The sequence below is a fragment of the Lontra canadensis genome, unplaced genomic scaffold (assembly GCF_010015895.1).
Source record: "Lontra canadensis isolate GAN:19392208 unplaced genomic scaffold, GSC_riverotter_1.0 scaffold7, whole genome shotgun sequence".
In the NCBI taxonomy this organism is placed as follows: Eukaryota; Metazoa; Chordata; class Mammalia; order Carnivora; family Mustelidae; genus Lontra; species Lontra canadensis.
In genome coordinates, this window is record NW_022631001.1 from 33,839,162 (window position 1) to 33,861,681 (window position 22,520).

Consider the following 22,520-nt stretch of genomic DNA (forward strand, 5'->3'; position numbering starts at 1 on the left):
GCTAGGCTTTCAGTGCTTTGATTCAGGCTGCGCCAGTGCGGGTCTCATTCAGAAGTCGCAGACCCACGCTAAAGAAAACATCGACATCGTCGTTCCACAGTCAAGGAAACGCCAGAGCCGCAGAATGAGCCGGTAGTCTGACAGGCCCCCCCCCCCCGCGGGGAATGCTTCCGGGGCAGGGGGCGGGGCTGCCGGAAGTGGCCGGACGCCGTCTGCTGTTCGTTGTTTAGCGGCTGACGGGAAGGAGAAGCCCAAGCTCCCGCGGTGCCGCGGGGCGGCAGTCACGACCTGAGTCCGGGCCGCCGCTAGCCTCTGGAAGAGCCAGAAGCCAGGAGTACCTGCTGTGGAGCGGAGGGGCGAGACGCCCGCTCGCCTTCTGATCTCATCATGTCGCGGGGTTCCATCGAGATTCCCCTCCGGGACACTGACGAGGTAAGTGTCGAGTATGGGGGAGGGTGGGGGCCATGAACTTGGATGATCCCCTCCTTTCCCCTTCTTTCGACTTCGCCCCTGAAGCGAGAGCACCTTTTCCCCCGGGAGCCCAGGTCGAAATCCCCGACCCAAGCCCCAGTCACCCCCTGCCCCTGCACCTTTTCAGGCTGACCACATCACGTCCCCGCAGCCTCGGGGCCACCTCGAGGAGTTCTTGAAAGTTCCTTTACTACCTGTTCGTATGTGGCAGTACTCTGCTCTCTTCCTAATTGTCGGCGCAGGGGTGCGAGAGTGCGGATAAATTGTAAGGCGCTTCACAGATAAAAGAGGTGGGCGCTGATGTCACCGTGGTCTCTGCTGCTCAAACTATCTTTCCCTGAGGAATAAATAGGATGTCACCCTTTATCCCTTAGAAACTCGAGTCTGTCGTGATGCTCTGTGTCCCCCACACACAGCTGCATCGGCAAAATAGGAGACCCCGAGATACAGCCGCCAGGGTGTGCTGATAGAACTCACCTTCTCCCTTCCCTACACCTCATCATGGGTAGGTAGCCTGTGGCTTGTCTCAGTTAAGCCCTCAGCATTGATGTCGTCTAGATCCAGTATAATCGCGTACTCTTATTTTTGTTCACTTGAGACACAACATTGAGATATCATTGACCTAGCATAAAATCCAGTAATTTTTAGCAGTATTGTTGTAAAGTTGTGTAACCATCGCCACTATCGAATTCCAGAACATTTGCCTACTGTTACTTTTTGTGCTCACATTCAGGAGTGCCTGTGACACACAAATGTTGTCTCCCTGGATGAATGTGTACAGTGGCATGGAACTTCACATTGCCTCTAGAATGGTGCTTCTTAAGTTGTCAGGCCTGTGGCATCAGTCTCAGGGGTGCTTATCTGCACTTCACCTGGATTATATGCTAGGCACGGTTTTGTTTTGACTTTTTTGACAAAGCTTTTTTTTTTATTTTTTAACAAAGTTTTTGTAACATTTTATCGTTCTGGTGATTTGAAGACAGCGAGAAGTGTTTGTTTGCTTCTCTATGCTTTTACCTTAATATTCTCATATGACCTATTTGACATGTGTGCCTTAAGCATGTCTTAACGTATACTTGCTCAGCCCCATAGCAAGTGAAAACAAACCCTATGTATATCCATATTGATGTATATTCTGAAAAGCAGCAAAGAAGAAATGTGAATTTAAGGAAGAGATAAGAAAATAAGAAATAAGAAAAAAATAAGAAATAAGAAAAACTTGCATTTTCTGTTTTAGGTCATTGAACTCGACTTCGATCAGTTACCGGAGGGAGATGAAGTTATCAGTATTCTGAAACAGGAACACACACAACTGCACATATGGATTGCTTTGGCGGTTAGTGTTAATGTGACAAATATTTTTTATACATTGACTGGGAAAAATATTTGGCTTCTGTCTTCAGATTAGTAGTAGCCAGCTTGGGAGCAGGATAAGTAAATTGTACCATATGTATGGAAGTTAATTGTATTACCATTTATAGAACAAGAAGGCCAGTTTCCTAAATGATGTACTGTTCCACTGGTATTACTATATGTTGGTAAAGGCAAAATTCATTTAAGTTAAATAGTAGTCTATACTGTGTGTTTGGTTATTTACTAATTACTCAGTGAAGACTGGCTTATGATTTGTGGATAATCTGAGAAAAAACAAGGAGCCATCATGTAAACATTATTACTTAACATTGTTTTCCGTAACAATAAAACATTTCCAATAAAACAGTCTAGAAGGTGATTATATTCCAGGCTAACTCACAAAAGCCCTTTTGGATGAATTTTATCTCAGGCTTGTTTTTTGTCCTGTTGGTCCCTTCCATAACATAAACCCGACTGGAAAGTCTCAAGAGAATCACCTCAGCCTAAAATTCTGACACCCTTTACTCTCCCCAGCACCACCTACCTAATGTTTTCTTTTTATGAGAACTTGATAATAAATTATTCTGGTAATGCATTATAGCATATGCTAAAATCGTTTTTTAAAGCAGGTGTGCTCCAGGTCACTTTTGTTTAAAGATACATAGGAGGCTCCTCCTCTCTTGAAAGGAGAAGTTGATCTGCAGTTGGGCTTATATCCAGTGCTCAAGCCTAACTGTAAATAATTTCTTAGATAAGGTTTTACAGAAAAATACTTTTAGTGACAGTACCTTTCTGAAGTGTTACGTTTTCCTGGTCTATGGAGAGCAAGCCGTTAATGTTATCGCACAGTTTTTAAAGCCAGAGGGGAATTTAGATTTTCTTTAGTATAAATGCCTCTTTTAACAGCACTTACAGGAAAAAATGGAGGATTGAAGGATTATTTGCACCTTGGTAAAATTGATGAAACATTGTCGGCTCTAGAGTGTAACAGAAAAGAGTCTAGGCTTTGGACTGGAGAGGCCTTTCTTCAGATTCCTACTTGGCTGCTAACTAGCTGTGGCCTTCCAGAAATGATTACCTTCTGAGCCTGTTTTCTCATATAAAATGTGCGGATGTTAGCATTCATTTTAAGGGTGATTGTGTAGATTAGAAATAAGTATATAAAGCTACTGGCATAATGATTAGTAATAAGTATATAAAGCTCCTGCCATAATGTATGGCCCACAGTAGGTGGGTAAAAAAGATGGATCTTGGAGCACCTGGGTGGCTCAGTGGGTTAAAGCCTCTGCCTTCGGCTCAGGTCATGATCCTAGGGTCCTGGGATCGAGCCCTGCATCGGGCTCTCTGCTCCTCGGGGAGCCTGCTTCCTCCTCTCTCTACCTGCCTCTCTGCCTACTTGTGATCTTTGTCTGTCAAATAAATAAATAAAATCTTAAAAAAAAAAAAAGATGGATCTTCCTTTTAGTATTAATAAATGACAGATGCCAGGGAAGTTATTCAGCAGGCCCAAAGTCATGGATAATTTTCATAGATCTAGAACCAGATCCTAAGTTTTCTGTTTAGAATTCTATATCCCTCTTATTATTGCTTTTTCTCTTGGGCTCTGATTTAGTTTGAAATCACCTATTGCTAGGTCAGTAGTAATTTGGAAACATTTATGGTGATTATCACTTTTTTAACAACTTTAATAATTCAACTCTTAAAATAATTCACCTACTATAAGCTGTACACATATGACATGTACCATTTGAGAATTTTTTAGCATATTTCACATCTGTGAAATCATTACTACAATCAAGATAATGAATAAATCCATCATCCCCAAAACCTTTCTCCAAACTCTTCCCCACGCCCCATAGTGCTCAGCCAACCCTTGCTTTTTGTTTCTAAAGATTGCATGCTCTAGAGTTTTTATACAAATGGAATCATTATAGTATGTATTCTTTTTGGTCTGGCTTCTCTCACTCAGCATAATTATCTTGAGACTTATTCACGTTGTAGCATGTATCAGTGGTTCTTTTTTCTCCTGAGCAACAGCCATTGTACGGATATACCACAGCTTGTTTGTCCATTCACCAGTTGATCAACAATTGAGTTGTTTCTAGTTTTGGGCTATTATAAATGGAACTGCTGTAGCTGTTTTTGTGCAGCTTTGTGTATGGACATATGCTTTAAAAATTCTAATTTGATTCTTTACCTTTTAGCTGGAATATTACAAGCAAGGAAAAACAGAAGAGTTTGTAAAGTTGTTGGAAGCAGCACGTATAGATGGCAATTTGGACTATAGAGACCATGAAAAAGACCAGATGACTTGCTTGGATACATTGGCGGCCTATTATGTTCAACAGGCTCGGAAGGAAAAGAATAAGGACAATAAGAAAGATCTTATTACACAGGCAACCCTGTTGTATACCATGGCTGATAAAATTATTATGTATGATCAGGTAAATAAATCACATTTCTCTGAATTTATGAAATACCTCATGAGAATAAAATGTATGTGTGATAGGCAAGAGATTTTTTTTTTTTTTTTTTTTGGAAAGAACTTTTCTTAAAATAACATGGTTGATTATAAAAGTATCAGAAGAAGAATTCCCTGTTAAAATTGGAATTTCTTTGGTTGTTGTACTGTTGATATAATGTAGGCAAATTTAGCATATGTAAAACTTATCCGTGGGGCACCTGGGTGACTCGGTCTGTTAGGCATCTATCTGCCTTTGACTTGGATCTTGATCTCAGGGTCTTGGGATTGAGACCCATGTCAGGCTCTCTGCTCGATGGGGAGTCTGCTTCTCCCTCCTACTCTCCCTCTGTGCTTTTACTCTCTCTCAAAAGAATTAATAATCTTAATCTTTAAATAAATAAATAAATAAATGAGACTTATTCACGGGTTGAGTCTGTAATTCCATCATCTCCAGGTGAATTTCAAACATATTTAAATTTTTTTTTTCATTTAAATTCAATTTAATTAACATATACTCTATTATTAGTTTCAGAGGTATAATTTAGTGTTTCATCAGTTGCATATAACACCCAGTGCTCATTACTTCAAATGATGTGATGCCGTTAATGCCCATCACCCAATTACCCCATTCCCCCCACCCACCCTTAAGAGTCTTTATGATTTGCCTCCCTGTCTGTTTTCATCTTATTTTATTTTTCCTCCCCTTCCCCTATGTTTATCTGTTTTGTTTCTTAAATTCCACATATGGGTAAAATCATATGGTGTTTGTCTTCCTCATTTCACTTAGCATGATACCCTCCAGTTCCATCCATGTTGTTGCTGATGACAAGATTTCCTTCTTTTTGGTGGCTAAGTAATATTCCTGTGTGTGTGTGTGTACACACACCACATCTTTATCCATTCATCTGTCAATGGACATCTGGGCTCTTTCCATATTCTCACTATTGTGGAAGAATGAGCTTTTCTTTCTGTCATTGTTCCTGGCACAGAGGACTTGAATTTCTGGATAATTTCTTGATTTGTAATTAAGAATTGCCCATTGGTAGTTTGCACATTATAGTTGTAACACATTATAGCTGATAGAGGTATTTGTGTGATACTCTACCTCCTTCCTATATGGTTTTCATTTTAGTGTTACACATTTATGTTAAATTGTGGTTGTTCCTTGGTAAAGTCAAGTCTAAGATGATATATCACTTTTTCAGAATCATTTGTTGGGAAGAGCCTGCTTCTGCCTACTTGAAGGGGACAAAATGGATCAGGCTGATGCACAGTTTCATTTTGTGCTTAACCAGTCTCCAAATAATATTCCAGCCCTTCTTGGTAAGTCATTTTTGGCAACCATCTTAGGAAACTATATCTTCCATCATATGCCTGTAGTATATTTCATTGACTGGGTTGGACAGCAATGTAGAAGCGCTTTACTTTATAAAAATGAAGCTATCCGCAATAGATCATTGTTTCTTTTGAAGTTCCGATCATAGACCTGTACCCCTGAAACAAATAAGGCCTTCTATGTTAATTAATTGAATTTAAATTAAAAAAAAGAATTCCCTTTACCATTAAAGTCACTTCAAAATATTAAAATACACACACACACACACACACACACACACACACACACATATACCAGTTAATAATTTGTTATCCACTTCTAAAGAGTCAATAAGCAATGTCTATTTGGACAACTATAAGCTATTTTAATTATTTTATCCTATTTAACAGGACTATTTATTTATAGGTGAAATTAATATATCTTTATGGAAAACAAGTTTAAATACGAAATCATTTTCACTATTTTCAAGTATTTCTTATTCAGATATGTGTTTGATTTGGGTGAGTTCATGTAGAACATATGAGACTTGTATTCTTTAGTCAGTGAATGTTTATTTTTAAAAATTACAATAGGTAAAGCTTGCATTTCATTCAACAAGAAGGATTACAGAGGAGCTCTTGCTTACTATAAGAAAGCATTGCGTACCAACCCAGGATGTCCAGGTAGGAGAAAAACTTTTTCTGAAGTCTAAGCTGCATATGACCCAACTGAAAATATTGAGGATTTGGCAGTTGACTATGAAGTTATTGTGAAAAGATGCTATAGGTTGTTGAAATGACAGAATTGAAATTAAAAAATATATATTATGTTTGATCCGAAAGCTGAATAGCAGATCTTATTTTTTTTTAAGATTTATTTAGAGAGGGAGAGAGAATGAGCAATCATGCATGAATGGGGGTGGGAGACAGAGGGAGAGAAACTTTAAGCAGATTCCCTGCTGAGTATAGAGCCTGATGCAGGGCTCAGTCTCATGACCCACGAGACTGTGACCTGAACTGAAACCAAGATTCAGAAGTTTAACCAACTGAGGCACCCAGGCATCTCTTTTAGACCATATTATAATCTTTTTGCTTTATACTATTTTTCTATTTCTTTATTTGCTATACTATTCTATTTCTTCTATTTGCTTTATTTCTATTTTTCTATTGAAAATCTCAGTCATTTAGCAAATCTTATTGAGATCAACTATGTGCCAGACATTGTTCGAGACTGAAGGAATGCAGCAGTAAACCCAAGAGACAAAAATCTCTGTCTTGGCGTGCCTCGGTGGTTCAGCAGATTGAGCGTCAGACTCTTGGTTTTGGCTTAGGTCATGATCTTGGGGTCATGGAATTGAGCCCCATGTCGGGCTCCATGCTCAGCAGGGAGTCTGATGGAGATTCTCTCTCTCCTTCTATCCCTTCCCCTGCTTGCTCTCTCTCTCTGGAATGAATAAATAAATCTTAAAAAAGAAAAAATCCCTTCCCTCATGGAATTCATTTCGCAGTGGGGAAGAGAAAATGAGTAAAATATATACTGTAAGATATCAGCAAAAAGAACGTAAAGCAGTAAAGGTGTATGAGAAGAATTGGGAGATTACTTAGAAAGGTTGACCAGGGAGCGCCTGGGTAGCTTAGTTGGTTAAGCATTTGACTCTTGATTTTGGCTTGGGTCATGATCTCAGGGTTGTGAGGTCAAGTCCTGCGTTGGGCTCTGTGCTGGGCAAAGAACCCGCTTAAGATTCTCTTAGGGAGTCTGGGTGTCTCAGTTGTTTAAGCATCTGACACTTTATTTCAACTCAGGGTCCTGACATCAAGCCCTGCATTGGGCTCTGTACTCAGTGGGGAGCCTGCTTCCCCCTTTTCCCCCTGCCCCTTCCCCTGCTCATGCTCTGTCCCTCTCTCAAATAAATAAATAAAATATTTTAAAAAAGATTCTCTCTCACCTCTTCTGCTTCTCCTCCCCTCCAAAAAAAAGAAGAAAAAAGAAATGTTGATGAGGAAAATAGTAACAATTAAGTAAAGACCTTAAAATAATAGACATGTAAATATATGGGAGAAGATTATTCCCAGAGAGAGGGAATAGGAGGTACAAAGGTCCTGAGGAAAGAGTGAGTCTTGCAAGTTTGAAGAATAATGAGGAAGCTAGTGTATCTGGAGTGGAGAGAGAAGGTAAGGAGGAAAAGCAGTAAGAACTGGGTCAAAGATAGAACCAGGGACCAATCATGTCAGGCATCACAGATTATTAAAAAGACTTGGGCGTTTACTCTGATAGACATAGGAAGCTATTTGAGGGCTTTGGGCAAAGGAGTAAGTAATGATCTGACTTATATTTAAAAGGATCATTTGGGCCTCTGGGTTGAGACTAGAGTGGGGTGGGGTACAAGTATAGAAATTGGGAGACCGGGTAGAAGCCTGTTGCAGTCATGTAGGTCAGAGATGATTGTGGCTAGCATTAGGATGGTAATAATAGAGGTACAAGTGTTCGGAATCTCTGTATATTTTGAAGGAAGAACTGATGGAGTAGATGTGATGTATGAGACAAAGGAGAAATCAAAAGTAACTTCTTGTAAGAGTAGAGTTACATTTTAGCACATTTGGAAAATATAGTTCCAAGATGAATTAGTTTTAGACATGAAAATTTTAAAATACCTTTCAGACCTACACTTGAGGTCAGGAGAGCTATTGTTCAGGAAAGAGGTCTGAGCTGAAGCAATTAATTTGGAAATCATCAACATATAGATGGTATATAAAGCCATGAGACTATGAGGTCACCAGGTGAGTGAGTAGAGATAGAAAAGAGGTTCAGGGATGGTCTTCTAGGGCACTGTGACATTGTAGAGGTTAGGGAAATGAAGAAGAACCAACAAAGGAGCCTGACAAGTAAGAGGAAAAGAGAGTAAAGGCAATGTCCTTGAAGTAAAATATAAAAATGTTTCTAGGACAAGGTCAGACACTGTCACATTCTATTGTTAGGTCAAGTAAAATAGGAACCCAGAACTGATCATTGAATTCAGCAGTATAGTAATCATTAGTGACCTTGATAAAAGCAGTTTTATTGGAATGGTGGGGGTGAGATGCTTGGTGGATACACTTAAGAGAAAATGGAAGAGGAAAGTTAGGCAGCAACTATAGATAGATCTTTCGAGGAGTTTTGCTATCAAGGGAAGAATAGGAGTGGGTTGACAATTGGAGAGAAAAATGGAATGGAGAGGATTTTTTTTTTTTTAGATGGGAGAATGTATGTGGATGAGAATGATGTATACATAGAGAAAATTTGATAATGCAGGAAAAATAGGTGAGAGTTCCTGGAGCAGTGTCCTTAAATAAATGAGAAGGGGTAAAATCCAGTGTCCAGTGGGGAGGTTGGCCCTTCATGGGAACATGGTGGAGTTTTGACATGGCCTTGAAGTTGGATAGCATGTATAATAAGCACAGCTCTGAAGGGAATGAGTTTGTACATGTAGTCAGTCACAGTATTGAAGGCCTTCGTGAAACTTTCTGCTGTCTTATGATTCCAGGGTCCTGGGATCAAGCCCCGCATCAGGCTCTTTGCTCAGTGGGGAGCCTGCTTCCCTCTCTTTCTCTCTGCCTGCCTCTCTGCCTACTTGTGATTTCTGTCTGTCAAATAAAAAATATATTTTTTTAATTGCTCTTTGAAAATTAGATACTGAAGGTACAGTATAGCCAGGAGTGCAAGAAAAATACCAGTATTGTAGGTATTCTGTTTATGGCGAGAAAGGGGATGGACAATATGATATACTATCCACTGAAACCAAATTTGTGATACACCAAAAGATTTTATAGTGTAGTAATACTGAGGTTAATTTTGAGATTTTGCAACTCATAGAGAATGTTAAAGCATTTTGTTTAATTAAACCCTAAAATTGCCCTAGTTTGACAGATGGACTATTTTTTTTTAGCGGAAGTTCGTTTAGGAATGGGCCATTGCTTTGTGAAACTTAACAAACTGGAGAAAGCTCGTCTGGCATTCAGCAGAGCCCTTGAACTCAATTCCAAATGTGTGGGAGCATTGGTTGGACTGGCTGTACTAGAACTCAACAATAAAGAGGTATGTGAATGAAAAAAAGGCTTTCGTGACTGATCTGTCAGGCTCACTATTCCTTATCTAAACTCTTGAGACCAGAGTGTTTTAGAGGTCAAGACTGCAGAGAATAGAAATATAATATGAGGGGTGCCTGGGTGGCTCTGGGTTCAAGCTTCTGCCTTCGGCTCAGGTCATGGTCTCAGGGTCCTGGGATCGAGCCCCGCATCAGGCTCTCTGCTCGGCGAGGAGCCTTCTTCCCCTCCTCTCTCTCTCTGCTTGCCTCTCTGCCTCCTTGTGATCTCTGTCTATCAAATAAATAAATAAAGTCCTTAAAAAAATGCAATATGATGCCTGCACTGCATAATATATTAACACCCAGGTATTAGGACACCACCCCAAATGCAAACTTACATTTCTCTGTAATAATGAGTGACTGTTCACACTAGTAGGATAACTTCACAATTCAGGTGAAGTTTTGCCCCTATGTAAGCTTGTTCTAAGATTACCAAACAACATGTTTTTTAAGAGGTTTTTGGGTTTCAGAATTTCAGATAAGGAGCTGTACGATGGGGAGCCTGAGTGGCTCAGTGGGTTAAAGCCTCTGCCTTCGGCTCAGGTCATGGTCTCAGAGTCCTGGGATTGAGCCCCGCATCGGGCTCTCTGCTTAGCGGGGAGCCTGCTTCCTCTCTCTCTCTCTGCCTGTGTCTCTGCCTACTTGTGATCTCGGTCTGTCAAATAAATAAATAAAATGTTTAAAAAAAAAAAAAAGCTTCACGATGTACATCAGTTTGGAATGCTTTCCATTGCAAGTAACAAAAAGCCTACTGCTGTGACTTAAACATGAAGGTTTTTATTATCTACTAAACCAGTCATCTAAGGTCTTGGATTTAGCACCTCAGTATCCTCAAACCCAGAATTTTACATCTTTCTGTCCTTCCTAATATGTGGATTTTCCTCCTTGTGTCTGTCACCTCATAATTACGGGATAGCTGCTGTATCTCCAAGCTCTCATTATTTCATCAACCTTATGTAGAAGAAGGAAAGGGAAAGGATAAACAGATTTTTCTTAGAGCAGTTCTATCCCCATCACGCTTTCTCTTGTGTATAATTGTCTAGACAGGGATATCAGAGTTTCTCAGCCTTAGCTCTGTTGACTTACGGAGCTGGATAATTTTTTGCTGTGGGAAATTATCCTACCCATTGGTAGGATGTTTAGCAGCATCCCTGACCTCTGCCAGCTAACGTCCTCCCTGTCGTGTTGATGAAAAATGACATCACCCCCAATTTAGAACCACTGCCTTAGACTGATTCCAAGAGAAAGGGATAGATTATCTTGACTGGTTTAGATCAATCATCATTCATCCCCTGGGGCTTGAGAAGAGGAAGAGGGAACTTTCCCTCCTGAAATTAAAAGATCACAGGCTGCAAAGTCCGGTCGGGACTCTATTAACAGAGTAAGGGGGTAAACTGGCTGTTGGGTAATCCACAGACATCTGCCGCATCAAAAAGACAGCCAGGATCTATAAAAGTGGCAAATGTGGCTATTTGTGAGGGAAACTCTAACAGTTTAATTCATTATTTGAATTTTTTTTTAATCCCTGCTGAAGGTTAACTGAAACAAGAGCTATATTTTGGGGTCTGAACTTAAATTTATATAACCTTACTTCTTCAGACTATAAAGAAAACTTCGGAAAAATGCTAATTAAGTAATGACCCTGTTGTTGTTGTTTTTCTTTTAGGCTGATTCCATCAAAAATGGTGTCCAACTTCTTTCCAGAGCCTATACTATTGATCCTAGCAATCCCATGGTATTGAACCACTTGGCAAATCACTTTTTCTTCAAAAAGGTAAGAGAAGTCAATTTATTGAAGTTGTTCGCTTTTAAATCCTGATTTGTTTTTCTGTTCTGCCATTGATACTTTATTTTTTTAACTTGGAAAGACATTGAAAAGGTAGAGTTTTTTCAAATTAAAATTTGTATTAGTTAAATGGGGGTGGGTATGTTTATTCATTCACTCATTTAATATTTATTGACCCTTTATACTCTGTACCCAACACTGCAGTAGAGATGTGGAGATCAGTAAAGTGTGGTTTCTGTACTCAGTTCAGTTTTGTAGAAAACACAGACATGTAAACAAATGTAAATATAGAAATAAAAGTCTCTATCTTGCTGTGGTAGAGAAATGAAAGAGGAAGTGACCAAGTGGTTAAGAAGGGTTTTCACCAAGAAGGAAAAGCTCTTGAACTAGGTTTTTAGGAGGAGGTCTTTGGGTAGTTGAAAGGGCAAAGGCACAGATGTGGAAATAGTGCGTAGTAAAAGCATGGCATGTGGTGGGCTCATGCTAGACAATGCATTAGGTCCAGATAGTGAGGTACTTGTGTGATATAAGGAGTTTGGACCTACTTATGTAGGCAGCCAAGAAGTCATTGAAGTTTTTGTTTATTTTTGCATATTGATCAAGATGTAATTTTTAAAGTTGCCACTAATTCTGTAGAAGCAGTGGTATTTTAGATTTCTTGAATACTAAATCCAAGATTGCATTGGCAAAGTTTTTATACAGTAAGTATGAAAGTTTTACTTGCCATACAGAAACCAGATACTAAATTGTACCAGGAACTTTAATTTAATAGCAATTTATGTAAAAGTTACAGAACTGTATCAGTCCTTACTAATGTTAGCATATCACTATTATTATTGCTATTAATATGCAGTCAATAGTTATGAAATACCAAGTATTATTAAAAATGAATCCCGTGGGGGTACCTGGCTGGATCCTTCAGAAGAGCATGTGACATGATCTCAGGGTCGTGAGTTTGAGCCCCACGTGAGATGTAGAGATTACTTAAATAAAGAAAACTTGAAAAAAATGCATTCCATGAATTTGTAAAAGAGTCAGATAATAGTCAGAGGTAGTTATTATTATCCCCATGACCTGAGCTGAAGGCAGACACTTAACAACTGAGCCACCCAGGCACCCCTAGTTTTTAATTTTCAATGCTAGTCTCCCTTCCACTGCTGAAGATAGTCTTGCCTTTTTTTTTTTTTTTAAGATTTTATTCATTTATTTGAGAGAGAGAACCTGAGAGAGAGAAAGCACAAGACGGGGGAGGGTCAGAGGAAGAAGCAGACTTTCCGTTGAGCGGGAAGTCTGATGTGGGACTCCATCTTGGGACTCCAGGATCATGACCTGAGCCAAGGGCACCCAAAGCCTTACTTTTTAACATGTTCAAAACCTTTTAGATTGTGTACATGAAGTATGTAAATCAAGCCAATCTGTTACAGTGTTACTGAATACCTGTTATGTGATCAGCACCATGAAGTTATCTTGCACTGAATATATGTCTTAAAGGTTTAGAGCATGCTTACATATGTTTTCTTCATCTGTCATTAGGACAGCCCTAAGGAGGTAGGCAGCTTATATCTATTTCCCTTTCTATGGATAAGAAAATTGAGATTCAGCAAAGTTAAGTAACATCACTTGACAAAATTCACTCAGTTAGCAGGTAGTATAGTTGAGATGTAGTATTTTAATTAACTGCCCACCACACTACATTGTCTCCCCTATAGAAGAATCATTTAGCTAGGAAGAAAAGGTATTACTAACATCCCAGACACTTCAGTAAGTAGTGAGGTGGGGTTAGAGATGGGAGCTATGGTGACTCCTGGAGCAAGTAACACAGAATTCCAGAAAGAACTGAGAATTGAGCTTGGTTTTTGACCAGAAAGAGAAGCAGCTAGAATGCAGAGGGAACTGGGGGCAAAAATTGGGGCATGACGGGGAACCAAAGAGATGTAAATAAGGATTTTAAAATGGAATGTAATCTCTAATACATTTTATGTTAAATTGTAAAATGGAATCATTTTATTCCTTAAAAGATATATCATGAGTCAAAGAATAATAAAAATAGAAAAATTATATTCCAGACCCAACATTTGACCTTTACCCTCATCCCAGGGAGCAATATATAAATTTAGCTAAAAGGCTTTGCAACATAATTCCAGGTGTAGAGTTTGAATCACTTGGTTCAAAATTCGGGTACCACCCCTTTATTGTTTTATGGCTTTGGGCAAATAATTCCCCTAAATTTTAATTTACTTACTTGTAAAACAGTAATAAAACCTATTTTACAGGATTTGAGGAGTGGCAGTCAAGATTAAATGTCGTGTGCATATTAAATACTTATCTAATGGAAAACAGTTACTGTTAAAAATAGCAATCACATTATTATTCCTAATATTTAAAAAAATATTTTTAAAATATTTTTTTAAAAAGTTGAAACTGACTGTTGACCTAACAAAGGCTTCCCAGACCAGATTACTGGCTATTTTCTCATAGGGATAAAACATATCCCTATTAAAACAAGAAAGATGTTTCCTACCCCCTGATGTATGAACTCTGACTTCGAGACTGTTAGATTAGCTCTATAATTCAAATTAAGTCAGGTCTAATGGGAAAGTCATGACCCATGCATTCAAAGACAGCTGAATTCAAATCCAGTCACTTAAGCTTCCTACCCCTTGTGTGTTAGAACATTTCCTTGGAGTCAGAAAAAAAATCCAGATTCTAGCTTTTCCACTTTAGGCAACACACTTTATTTCTTTAAGCCTCCATTTCCCCATCAATAAAATGGTAATAATGATACTCTTTGCAGGGTTTTTGACTGAGGCTTGATGAATTTTAAGTATCATACCTACCTCAGTGCTTAGTGTATAATAGTCAATGAATTGTAACTGCTTCCTTTACTAGTAATAAGAGACTTAACCTCTCTTAGGTTTTCTCATCACAGAAATAGGGCTGGTACCTCAAAGGATTGTTGCGGGATTAAATAAAGTAATGGATGTGATGGATAGATGTTAAGTTCTAGGTAAGTGAATTTATCTGCAAGGAGAATGAGAAAAATGATTAGTAATTCTGGATACGGCACTGTTACTGGTAATTCAGTGAACACATTTTAAAAATGAAATTTGAGGAAGCCTTATGTTTGAGATCGTTAAGAGTTGTTTGAATTGACTCAGTTGATTTCTGGATCTCATTGTTCAGGATTATAGCAAAGTCCAACACTTGGCTCTCCATGCATTCCATAATACAGAAGTGGAGGCTATGCAAGCAGAAAGTTGTTATCAGCTGGCTAGATCATTCCATGTTCAGGTAAGATCATTTTAAACCTTCTCTAAATATCTAATTCTGTTATTTCATAGTGTTTCAAGTCTTTTAAAAACTTTTCTACATGGAAAAGAAGATAAACTTCTGTACATACTGTTGGTCTTGTTTAATTTTCATTTTTTAGGAAGATTATGACCAAGCTTTCCAGTACTACTATCAAGCCACACAGTTTGCTTCATCCTCTTTTGTGCTGCCATTTTTTGGGTTGGGACAAATGTACATTTATCGAGGTGACAAAGAAAATGCATCTCAGTGCTTTGAGAAAGTTTTGAAAGCTTATCCTAATAATTATGAAACTATGAAAATTCTTGGCTCGCTATATGCTGCCTCAGAAGATCAAGAAAAACGAGATATTGCCAAGGTACTTTTAAAAAATTGTAGCTATTTTCTCATAGTTATCACTAGACTGTCATGCCTCATTCTTGTTATTGCTAGTAGAGATATGATGGAAGCAGTTTTGTTAGCCGAGCTTGTTCCAGTTGAAATAACGAACAGTTGACGTATTAAACAAGGTAGAGTAGCTACCACTTTTTACTTTGACAGCCTATAGTTGCTGAATTAATCCTACTTCAGCTTAGTGATCTCTTTTTATCCCAGGGCCATTTGAAGAAGGTCACAGAACAGTATCCTGATGACGTTGAAGCTTGGATTGAATTGGCACAAATCTTAGAACAGACTGATATACAGGTATTTTAGCAGTGTTTTTCGTCTCCTACAAATGTGTTTTTTGAAAGCATGGTGTAGTGTTTCTCCCTTTCATTTTCACTTACACCTTTTTGTCTCCACCATGATAATACAGGGTGCCCTTTCAGCCTATGGAACAGCTACACGGATCCTTCAGGAGAAAGTGCAGGCTGATGTGCCGCCAGAGATTCTGAATAATGTGGGTGCCCTCCATTTTAGACTTGGAAATCTAGGGGAGGCAAAGGTAGGAAACTGGAAATAACTCCCTTCTTACATACTGTCAAGTTGAATGCACACTTTTCAGATGTATCGACCGTCTTTTAACATGTAATTTTCTTTTCTTATAGAAATATTTTTTGGCCTCATTGGATCGCGCAAAGGCAGAAGCTGAGCATGATGAACATTATTATAATGCCATTTCTGTTACAACATCATATAATTTAGCCAGGCTGTATGAGGCAATGTGTGAATTCCATGAAGCAGAAAAACTATATAAAAACATCTTACGGGAACATCCTAATTATGTTGACTGTAAGAATTGTAAACTTCTGCTTCTTTTTTTTTTAAAGATTAAATTTATTCATTTGACAGAGAGCACAAGCAGAGGGAGTGGCAGACAGGGGAAGAAGGAGAAACAGGCTCCCTCCTTAGGGCTTGCTTCATCATAGGACCCTGGGATCATGACGTGAGCCGAAGGCAGATGCTTAACCAGCTGAGCCACCCACGCGCCCGAAGAACTATAAACTGTTTTTATAAATTAAAATTCCCACAACAGCAGCAAAAATTCAGCCTGAAAAAAAATCTTTCTCAGAACCAATAGTAAAAAATTGTGCAGGTTATAACATCCCCTTTTCCTTCAAGGCAAATTTATGGCCTTAAAAAAATAAAACAGAACAATGAAGCTTCACTTAAATTTATGCTAGAAACTAAAAGAAATAACTAAAAACCAGTTGAACCATATATTTCATAGGGTAGGCTCTCCTTAGTGGGTCAACTACCTTTATTACACTTTGAACAACTCCTTGACTTATTTGGTGATGGGTGTACCTTTATGATACTCCTGCTCTGATTTCGTATTAACATTTTTGCAATGTTTGTACTAGTAAGAATAAACACTATTTTACTTCGAAATAATTATTATTAAAATATCCTACCTTGAGTTTTTACACACTAGACATTGTAAAATTTGGAAAGTTTTAAATTAAAAATAATTTATAATACTGTACTTCCCTTAAAAGCACCTAAAGCTATGATATTTTGACTCTGGTTAAATCAGGAGCTATTAACTTGGCCCTGATCCTGCTGTTATGGATGCAAAAGTGATTTAGAACAAGTAAGATTTTAATTGAATGCCAGGCTGAACTTGAATTGGTTTGATAGGCAATAGTAAACCGTTGCTAGTTGGCCTGAGGACATTGACATTTTCTGGAGAAAGTAACAACTTATATTTGTATGACACTTTCTTACTGTTCTTTAAGTGGTAGCCCACAGTTAGAGCCCAGATTTTCTAACTGGTAATCCCTAGTAGTCCATGCTTTTGCTGTTTAGCAGCTTTTTAAGAAAAAGTGACAGTGCCATGCATCAGAGACTAACTGGAAAAAAAAGTGCTCCAAGCTTTTTAAATAACTTTGGTGTAGATCAGGACTTGGAGTAGGGTGCTAGCATTAGGAATAGAGTGGCAGAGATAAATCTGAGATTTCAAACAGTGAGAATTGATGGTCACAGAGTTGCTCCTTAACTTGTTAGATTATTAATTAATTTTATTGGTGCTCAATATTTTTTCATCTGTAGGATTTCTGTTCATATTATGAATGTATTAACACAATACAATCATTTCAAAAGTGTGACTTTAAAATAATGATCTTTTATAGCTAATATTTTTTTTAAGATTTTATTTATTTGACAGAGATAGAGAGATCACAAGTAGGCAGAGAGGCAGCCAGTGAGAGAGGGGAAAGCAGGCTCCCTGCTGAGCAGAGAGCCCCATATGGAGCTCGATCCTGGAACCCTGAGATCATGACCTGAGCTGAAGACAGAGGCTTTAAAGTAGCTAATATTTTAAATGTAAAAACATTTAAATGTATATTTTCAGGCTATCTGCGCCTAGGAGCCATGGCTAGAGATAAAGGAAATTTTTATGAGGCTTCAGATTGGTTTAAGGAAGCTCTTCAAATTAATCAGGTTGGTAGTATTAACTCCTAGGTTTGAAAAACAATTTTCTCACCTTTTTTTCCCTAGTAAGTCAGTTTTACATTTTAATGTCTATCATATTTCTAATATCTTAACATCTCTTTGTTTTATTTTTACTTGCTAAAGCTACTAGAGAGTAGAAGTCATCTAAACTTTTTTGATTGTAGCCCACAGAAATAGCCTTTACATCATAGCCTAGTACACATGTGTGCATAGAAACAACTAAAATGTAAGTTTTGTAAATCTTTTTATGCTGTTGCTATGTGCTGTACACTGATGACCTTCCTATATTCCATTCTGTTGCATTTCTCATGCTGATAATTACACACTAGATTGATTTTACAATTAATTAGTCCATCTCCACTCTCAATTTTGTAAATGTAGCTTGTAAACCTCTTCAGTAATCAGCTGTCATGGAAAGGTGATTGATGTCTCTGAATTCAAATTACAGATTTTGATTCTTTACACATCTATGTTTTAGGACCATCCAGATGCTTGGTCTTTGATTGGTAATCTTCATTTAGCAAAACAAGAATGGGGTCCAGGACAGAAGAAATTTGAGAGGATATTAAAACAACCATCTACACAGAGTGATACTTATTCTATGCTGGCTCTTGGCAACGTCTGGCTCCAGACTTTGCATCAGCCCACCCGAGATCGAGAAAAGGTAATTTCTTTTTGTCTCTTCATTTTTTTTTCCTGTTTCGTCCCTTTAAAACAAAACTGACACTTGATTCCTGTTTGAATTTTGTTTTATGATGTTTATTTTTTTTTTTGTAGGAAAAGCGTCATCAAGATCGTGCCCTGGCCATCTATAAACAAGTACTCAGAAATGATGCAAAGAATCTGTATGCTGCTAATGGCATAGGTGATTATAAGACATGGGGATCTGTAGTGATCTGTGAAATAAGGGCTTTCAAAGGAATGTTTATAGATCATAATTTCTCCCTAAATGTAATAAATGTAGTTGTTTTAAAACAGGACCTTCAAGTTGTTTTTCTGGCTCCAATTAGAAAATTCTTAAACGTTGAGCCTTTTCATAATTTTAGGAGCTGTTTTGGCCCACAAAGGATATTTTCGTGAAGCTCGTGATGTATTTGCCCAAGTAAGAGAAGCAACAGCAGATATCAGTGATGTGTGGTTGAACCTCGCGCACATCTACGTGGAACAGAAGCAGTATATCAGTGCTGTTCAGATGGTAAGAGTTTGCCATTCAGGGTACTTCTGTATGGTGTTCGTTGTTGAACAAATGTGTTCTTAACCATTCTGACCCTGTTGTGGAGTTCTGTGCTATCTCGTGTGATACTATGTCTGTTCGGAGACTTATAATCATATAACGTTAAGGCCGGTCTTTGGTGTCCAGACAGAGATATGACTCCTAGTTCCAACCCTAATCACATGCCTTGGGCAAGGGACATCCTCTCTGAGCCAATTTCCCCATTTATAAAATGGGGCTCGTGTACCTTAAATTCACAGAACTGTAGGAGGATCCAGTATGAAGAGTACTAGACACCGTACTTGGCACTAACATGCCTAGTATATCAGTAAGTACCCAGAAGATAGGAGTGTTTAGTATTTGCTTGTTTTACACTCTTCTTTCTCATGGGAGAAATTGAGTTTCAGAAAGGTTAAAAGACATTTTGGAAAGAAAGAGAAAAACTCCATGGGGATTAGTTTTCATCACTATGAAATTCTGTTAGGTTTTTCATATTTGTGGAGTGCTTGAGCTTGAAGTAAAAGAGTCATATTTAGCATTTAGGGGTGTGTGGTTGGCTCGGTAGGTAGAGCATATGACTCTGGATCCCAGGGTCAGGGGTTTAAAATCTTTAAAAATATATATATTTAGCATATTAAAAAGTAAAAGGATTTTTAGGCTCTATGGGAAATAGTATGGTTAGAAAAAACAAGGTTCTTACCAGAGGTAGAAGGCAAGTGCAGTCAAGCTCCTAGAAGTGGTTAACCTTTTTCCTAAGAAGGTTGGTTATTATCAAATTCAGAAAATTTGAAGGCACTAGTCACAAAGATTTATAGACTCCAGACTGCATATGGTAGTCTCAGAGGTGGTATTTTTGAAGGTGGGCCTTCCTGATCTGCAGAATGATAATGTTGCCTTTTAAAAATGCAAATTAAGGGCGCCTGGGTGGCTCAGTGGGTTAAACCATTGCCTTCGGCTCAGGTCATGATCTCAGGGTCCTGGGATCAAGTCCCGCATCGGGCTCTCTGCTCAGCAGGGAGCCTGCTTCCCTCTCTCTCTCTCTCTGCCTGCCTCTCTGCCTACTTGTGGATCTCTCTCTGTCAAATAAATAAATAAAATCTTTTTAAAAAAATGCAAATTAATTCCTAGGGATATTCAAGGGGAAGCTCTCTAACCACCTTCTATGAAAAAGATCTGACCTATGACAGGATAAGTTCCATGGTCAAAAAGGGAAGTGTTCATGGCAAAGTTGACACCAGTATTGCTATATATTGGTTTTATCAAGAAGTTAACAACCAGAACTGTGAGTCTTCACATGCTCATTGCCAGTAGGTTCCATCAATCCTAAGAAAAGGTGGTAGTATAACCCAAAGGAGCCAGGTGTGTAACTTTTAATAAGTTGTCAGCTGATTCTAGATAGTATTGCTAGAGACATGAAAAAGGCCATCCGGTCTATTTGTCCTTTCAGTGTTGGTCCGAGTTTCAAATGGAAAAACTATTTTGAGTATCTAGTTGTGGGTTTGTTTTTTTTTTTTCATCAGGTTTTCATGTTGTGAAAATCTGTCCTGGTGAATGTCAAAAATTATTCTCAAATTTTCTTTAAAATTAACTACTCAAAAGGTAAAACACCTTTTCACATAGCTTTAAAATCACCTGAAATCTTGTTACATGATGACAACATTATTTAACCCTTATTGTATTTTAACTAACTTTTTCTTTTATTACAGTATGAAAACTGCCTCAGAAAGTTCTATAAGCACCAGAACACTGAAGTTGTGCTGTATTTGGCCCGGGCCCTCTTCAAGTGTGGCAAGTTACAGGAGTGCAAACAGACTTTGCTAAAGGTAAAAAGGAAAACTTATTATTCTCATTTAGTTCTGTGCTGCATTGTGGTTTTTTTTTTATTCTATTTTATGCATGTTCATATATATATATATATATATATATATATATATATAAAACACCCTATTTGACTAAAATCCTTTTCACATCATTCAATCATATGAAGTATCTGCTTTGTTTCTTTTTTATAGGCTAGACATGTGGCCCCCAGTGATACAGTACTTATGTTTAATGTGGCCTTGGTCCTGCAAAGGTTAGCTACCTCTGTTCTGAAAGATGAAAAGAGTAATCTGAAGGAAGTACTTAATGCTGTGAAAGAACTGGAGCTTGCACATAGGTAAAGAATTTTGTAGAAACAACTTTTGAAATGCTTTGTTTCTTTAAATCAATTTGTTTTGGGACACCTGGGTGGCTTAGTCAGTTAAGTGTCTGCCTGCAGCTCAGGACCGAGTCCCACTGCCTGCCGCTCCCCCTGCTTGTGCTCTCTCTCTGGCCAATAAATAAATAAGATCATAAATCAGTCAGTCTGTCCATCCGTCTCAAAAGGTGCGGAGAAACACTTTGTCAAGAGAATCATTTTCTATTTAGAAGCGTTCTAGTGATTTTTAAGCCAAAGCAGAAAGTTGCCACCAGGTGGCGCCAAACTGTGGCCAGGTTCCTGCCAGATTTGGATCATGTAGCCTCCCCTAGAACTGGCTGACGAGCTTTGCAAGCTTGCCCTAGATTTTTATTAATCTGACAATAAAATGACCCTGCAGTTTACACACGTGAAATTTTTAGGCTTCACTTATGTGGTTTTTCTACTTATACTGGTGTGTCTTTCATGGGATATGAATTTTCATTGGGCTAAGATTATTAAAGTCCTATCCTCTTAAATATTGATTAGGTTTATTGAACTTAGCTCAAAATTTATGTACCTTCATAGGATTTATTTGGTAATTCAGTTAGTGGTAAAATCAAAGCCTGACATCTTTTCAGGTTTTGTCCAACCTTATTTAAATTCATGTATAGGCATTTCTTGCCTTGCCTGATACATTGGTTTTGTTTTCATGGCCTGCATCTCCTAACCTCCATGCTGACATATTTAGTAAATGTGGTGTTTAGTAAATATTTGTTGCTTGAGCTGATTTTTGGTTATTTATGGGTTTACCAGTAATATTAAATATGACTACTTAACTTCATGAACTTGTATTTTATTAAACATATTGAGTGTTATATTGATGAGAGTCTTTTTTAAGTGAGTTTCATATATAATTTCTTGAGATGATAGCCTTTCATGTATCAAACAGGTTGGTATAAGTCAGTAAACTTGTTTGTAAACATGTAAACATGTAAACCTATTCTCAGACTATTTTTGTAGAACAGATTAAAAATGTAAAGAGCCTTTCCTTAGAAATTTTTTTAAGTGAATTATTGTATTTCCTCATTCCATTTAGATACTTCAGTTACTTGAGTAAAGTGGGAGACAAAATGAGATTCGATTTGGCCCTTGCTGCTACAGAAGCCAGGTAATGTTACTATTTCTGGAAGGTGACTTTGGGTGGCGGGAGGCAGTGAAATCAGTGTGCTCTGGGTGGCCTTTCAGGGGTCAGTCTTTCCCGCTCCTCTGTGGGGCTCCCCAGCCTGGGTCAAGGCTTTTTCCTAAGGGTCCTTTCAGGGAATATGACAGTCAATTTCGTACAAGTATTTAAGTTGTGTGGAGAAAATACTTTTCTATCTTGACTCTTTGAGTCACGTGTAAAGATAATGTTGAAAATCTTTACATTTGTGCTTGGAGAGGACACTTATACTTTG

At 38.2% G+C, this 22,520-nt stretch overlaps 1 protein-coding gene across 1 annotated transcript in view; it reads left to right on the forward strand.

Annotated features, from left to right (window-relative positions):
* The first annotated feature begins 205 nt into the window (after window positions 1-205).
* The window catches only part of CTR9 (CTR9 homolog, Paf1/RNA polymerase II complex component), a 29,250-nt gene continuing 6,935 nt past the window's right edge, over window positions 206-22,520 (forward strand). The window contains exons 1-19 of the mRNA XM_032853473.1: window positions 206-432; window positions 1,709-1,807; window positions 4,029-4,268; window positions 5,494-5,611; window positions 6,197-6,286; window positions 9,526-9,674; window positions 11,390-11,497; window positions 14,693-14,800; window positions 14,940-15,176; window positions 15,413-15,502; window positions 15,615-15,743; window positions 15,847-16,030; window positions 17,592-17,680; window positions 18,171-18,356; window positions 18,470-18,557; window positions 18,739-18,887; window positions 20,612-20,728; window positions 20,918-21,063; window positions 22,163-22,234. Coding sequence (XP_032709364.1) covers window positions 388-432; window positions 1,709-1,807; window positions 4,029-4,268; window positions 5,494-5,611; window positions 6,197-6,286; window positions 9,526-9,674; window positions 11,390-11,497; window positions 14,693-14,800; window positions 14,940-15,176; window positions 15,413-15,502; window positions 15,615-15,743; window positions 15,847-16,030; window positions 17,592-17,680; window positions 18,171-18,356; window positions 18,470-18,557; window positions 18,739-18,887; window positions 20,612-20,728; window positions 20,918-21,063; window positions 22,163-22,234 — 2,444 coding nt within the window. The 5' untranslated portion in view covers window positions 206-387. The remainder of the gene's footprint in view (window positions 433-1,708; window positions 1,808-4,028; window positions 4,269-5,493; window positions 5,612-6,196; window positions 6,287-9,525; window positions 9,675-11,389; window positions 11,498-14,692; window positions 14,801-14,939; window positions 15,177-15,412; window positions 15,503-15,614; window positions 15,744-15,846; window positions 16,031-17,591; window positions 17,681-18,170; window positions 18,357-18,469; window positions 18,558-18,738; window positions 18,888-20,611; window positions 20,729-20,917; window positions 21,064-22,162; window positions 22,235-22,520) is intronic.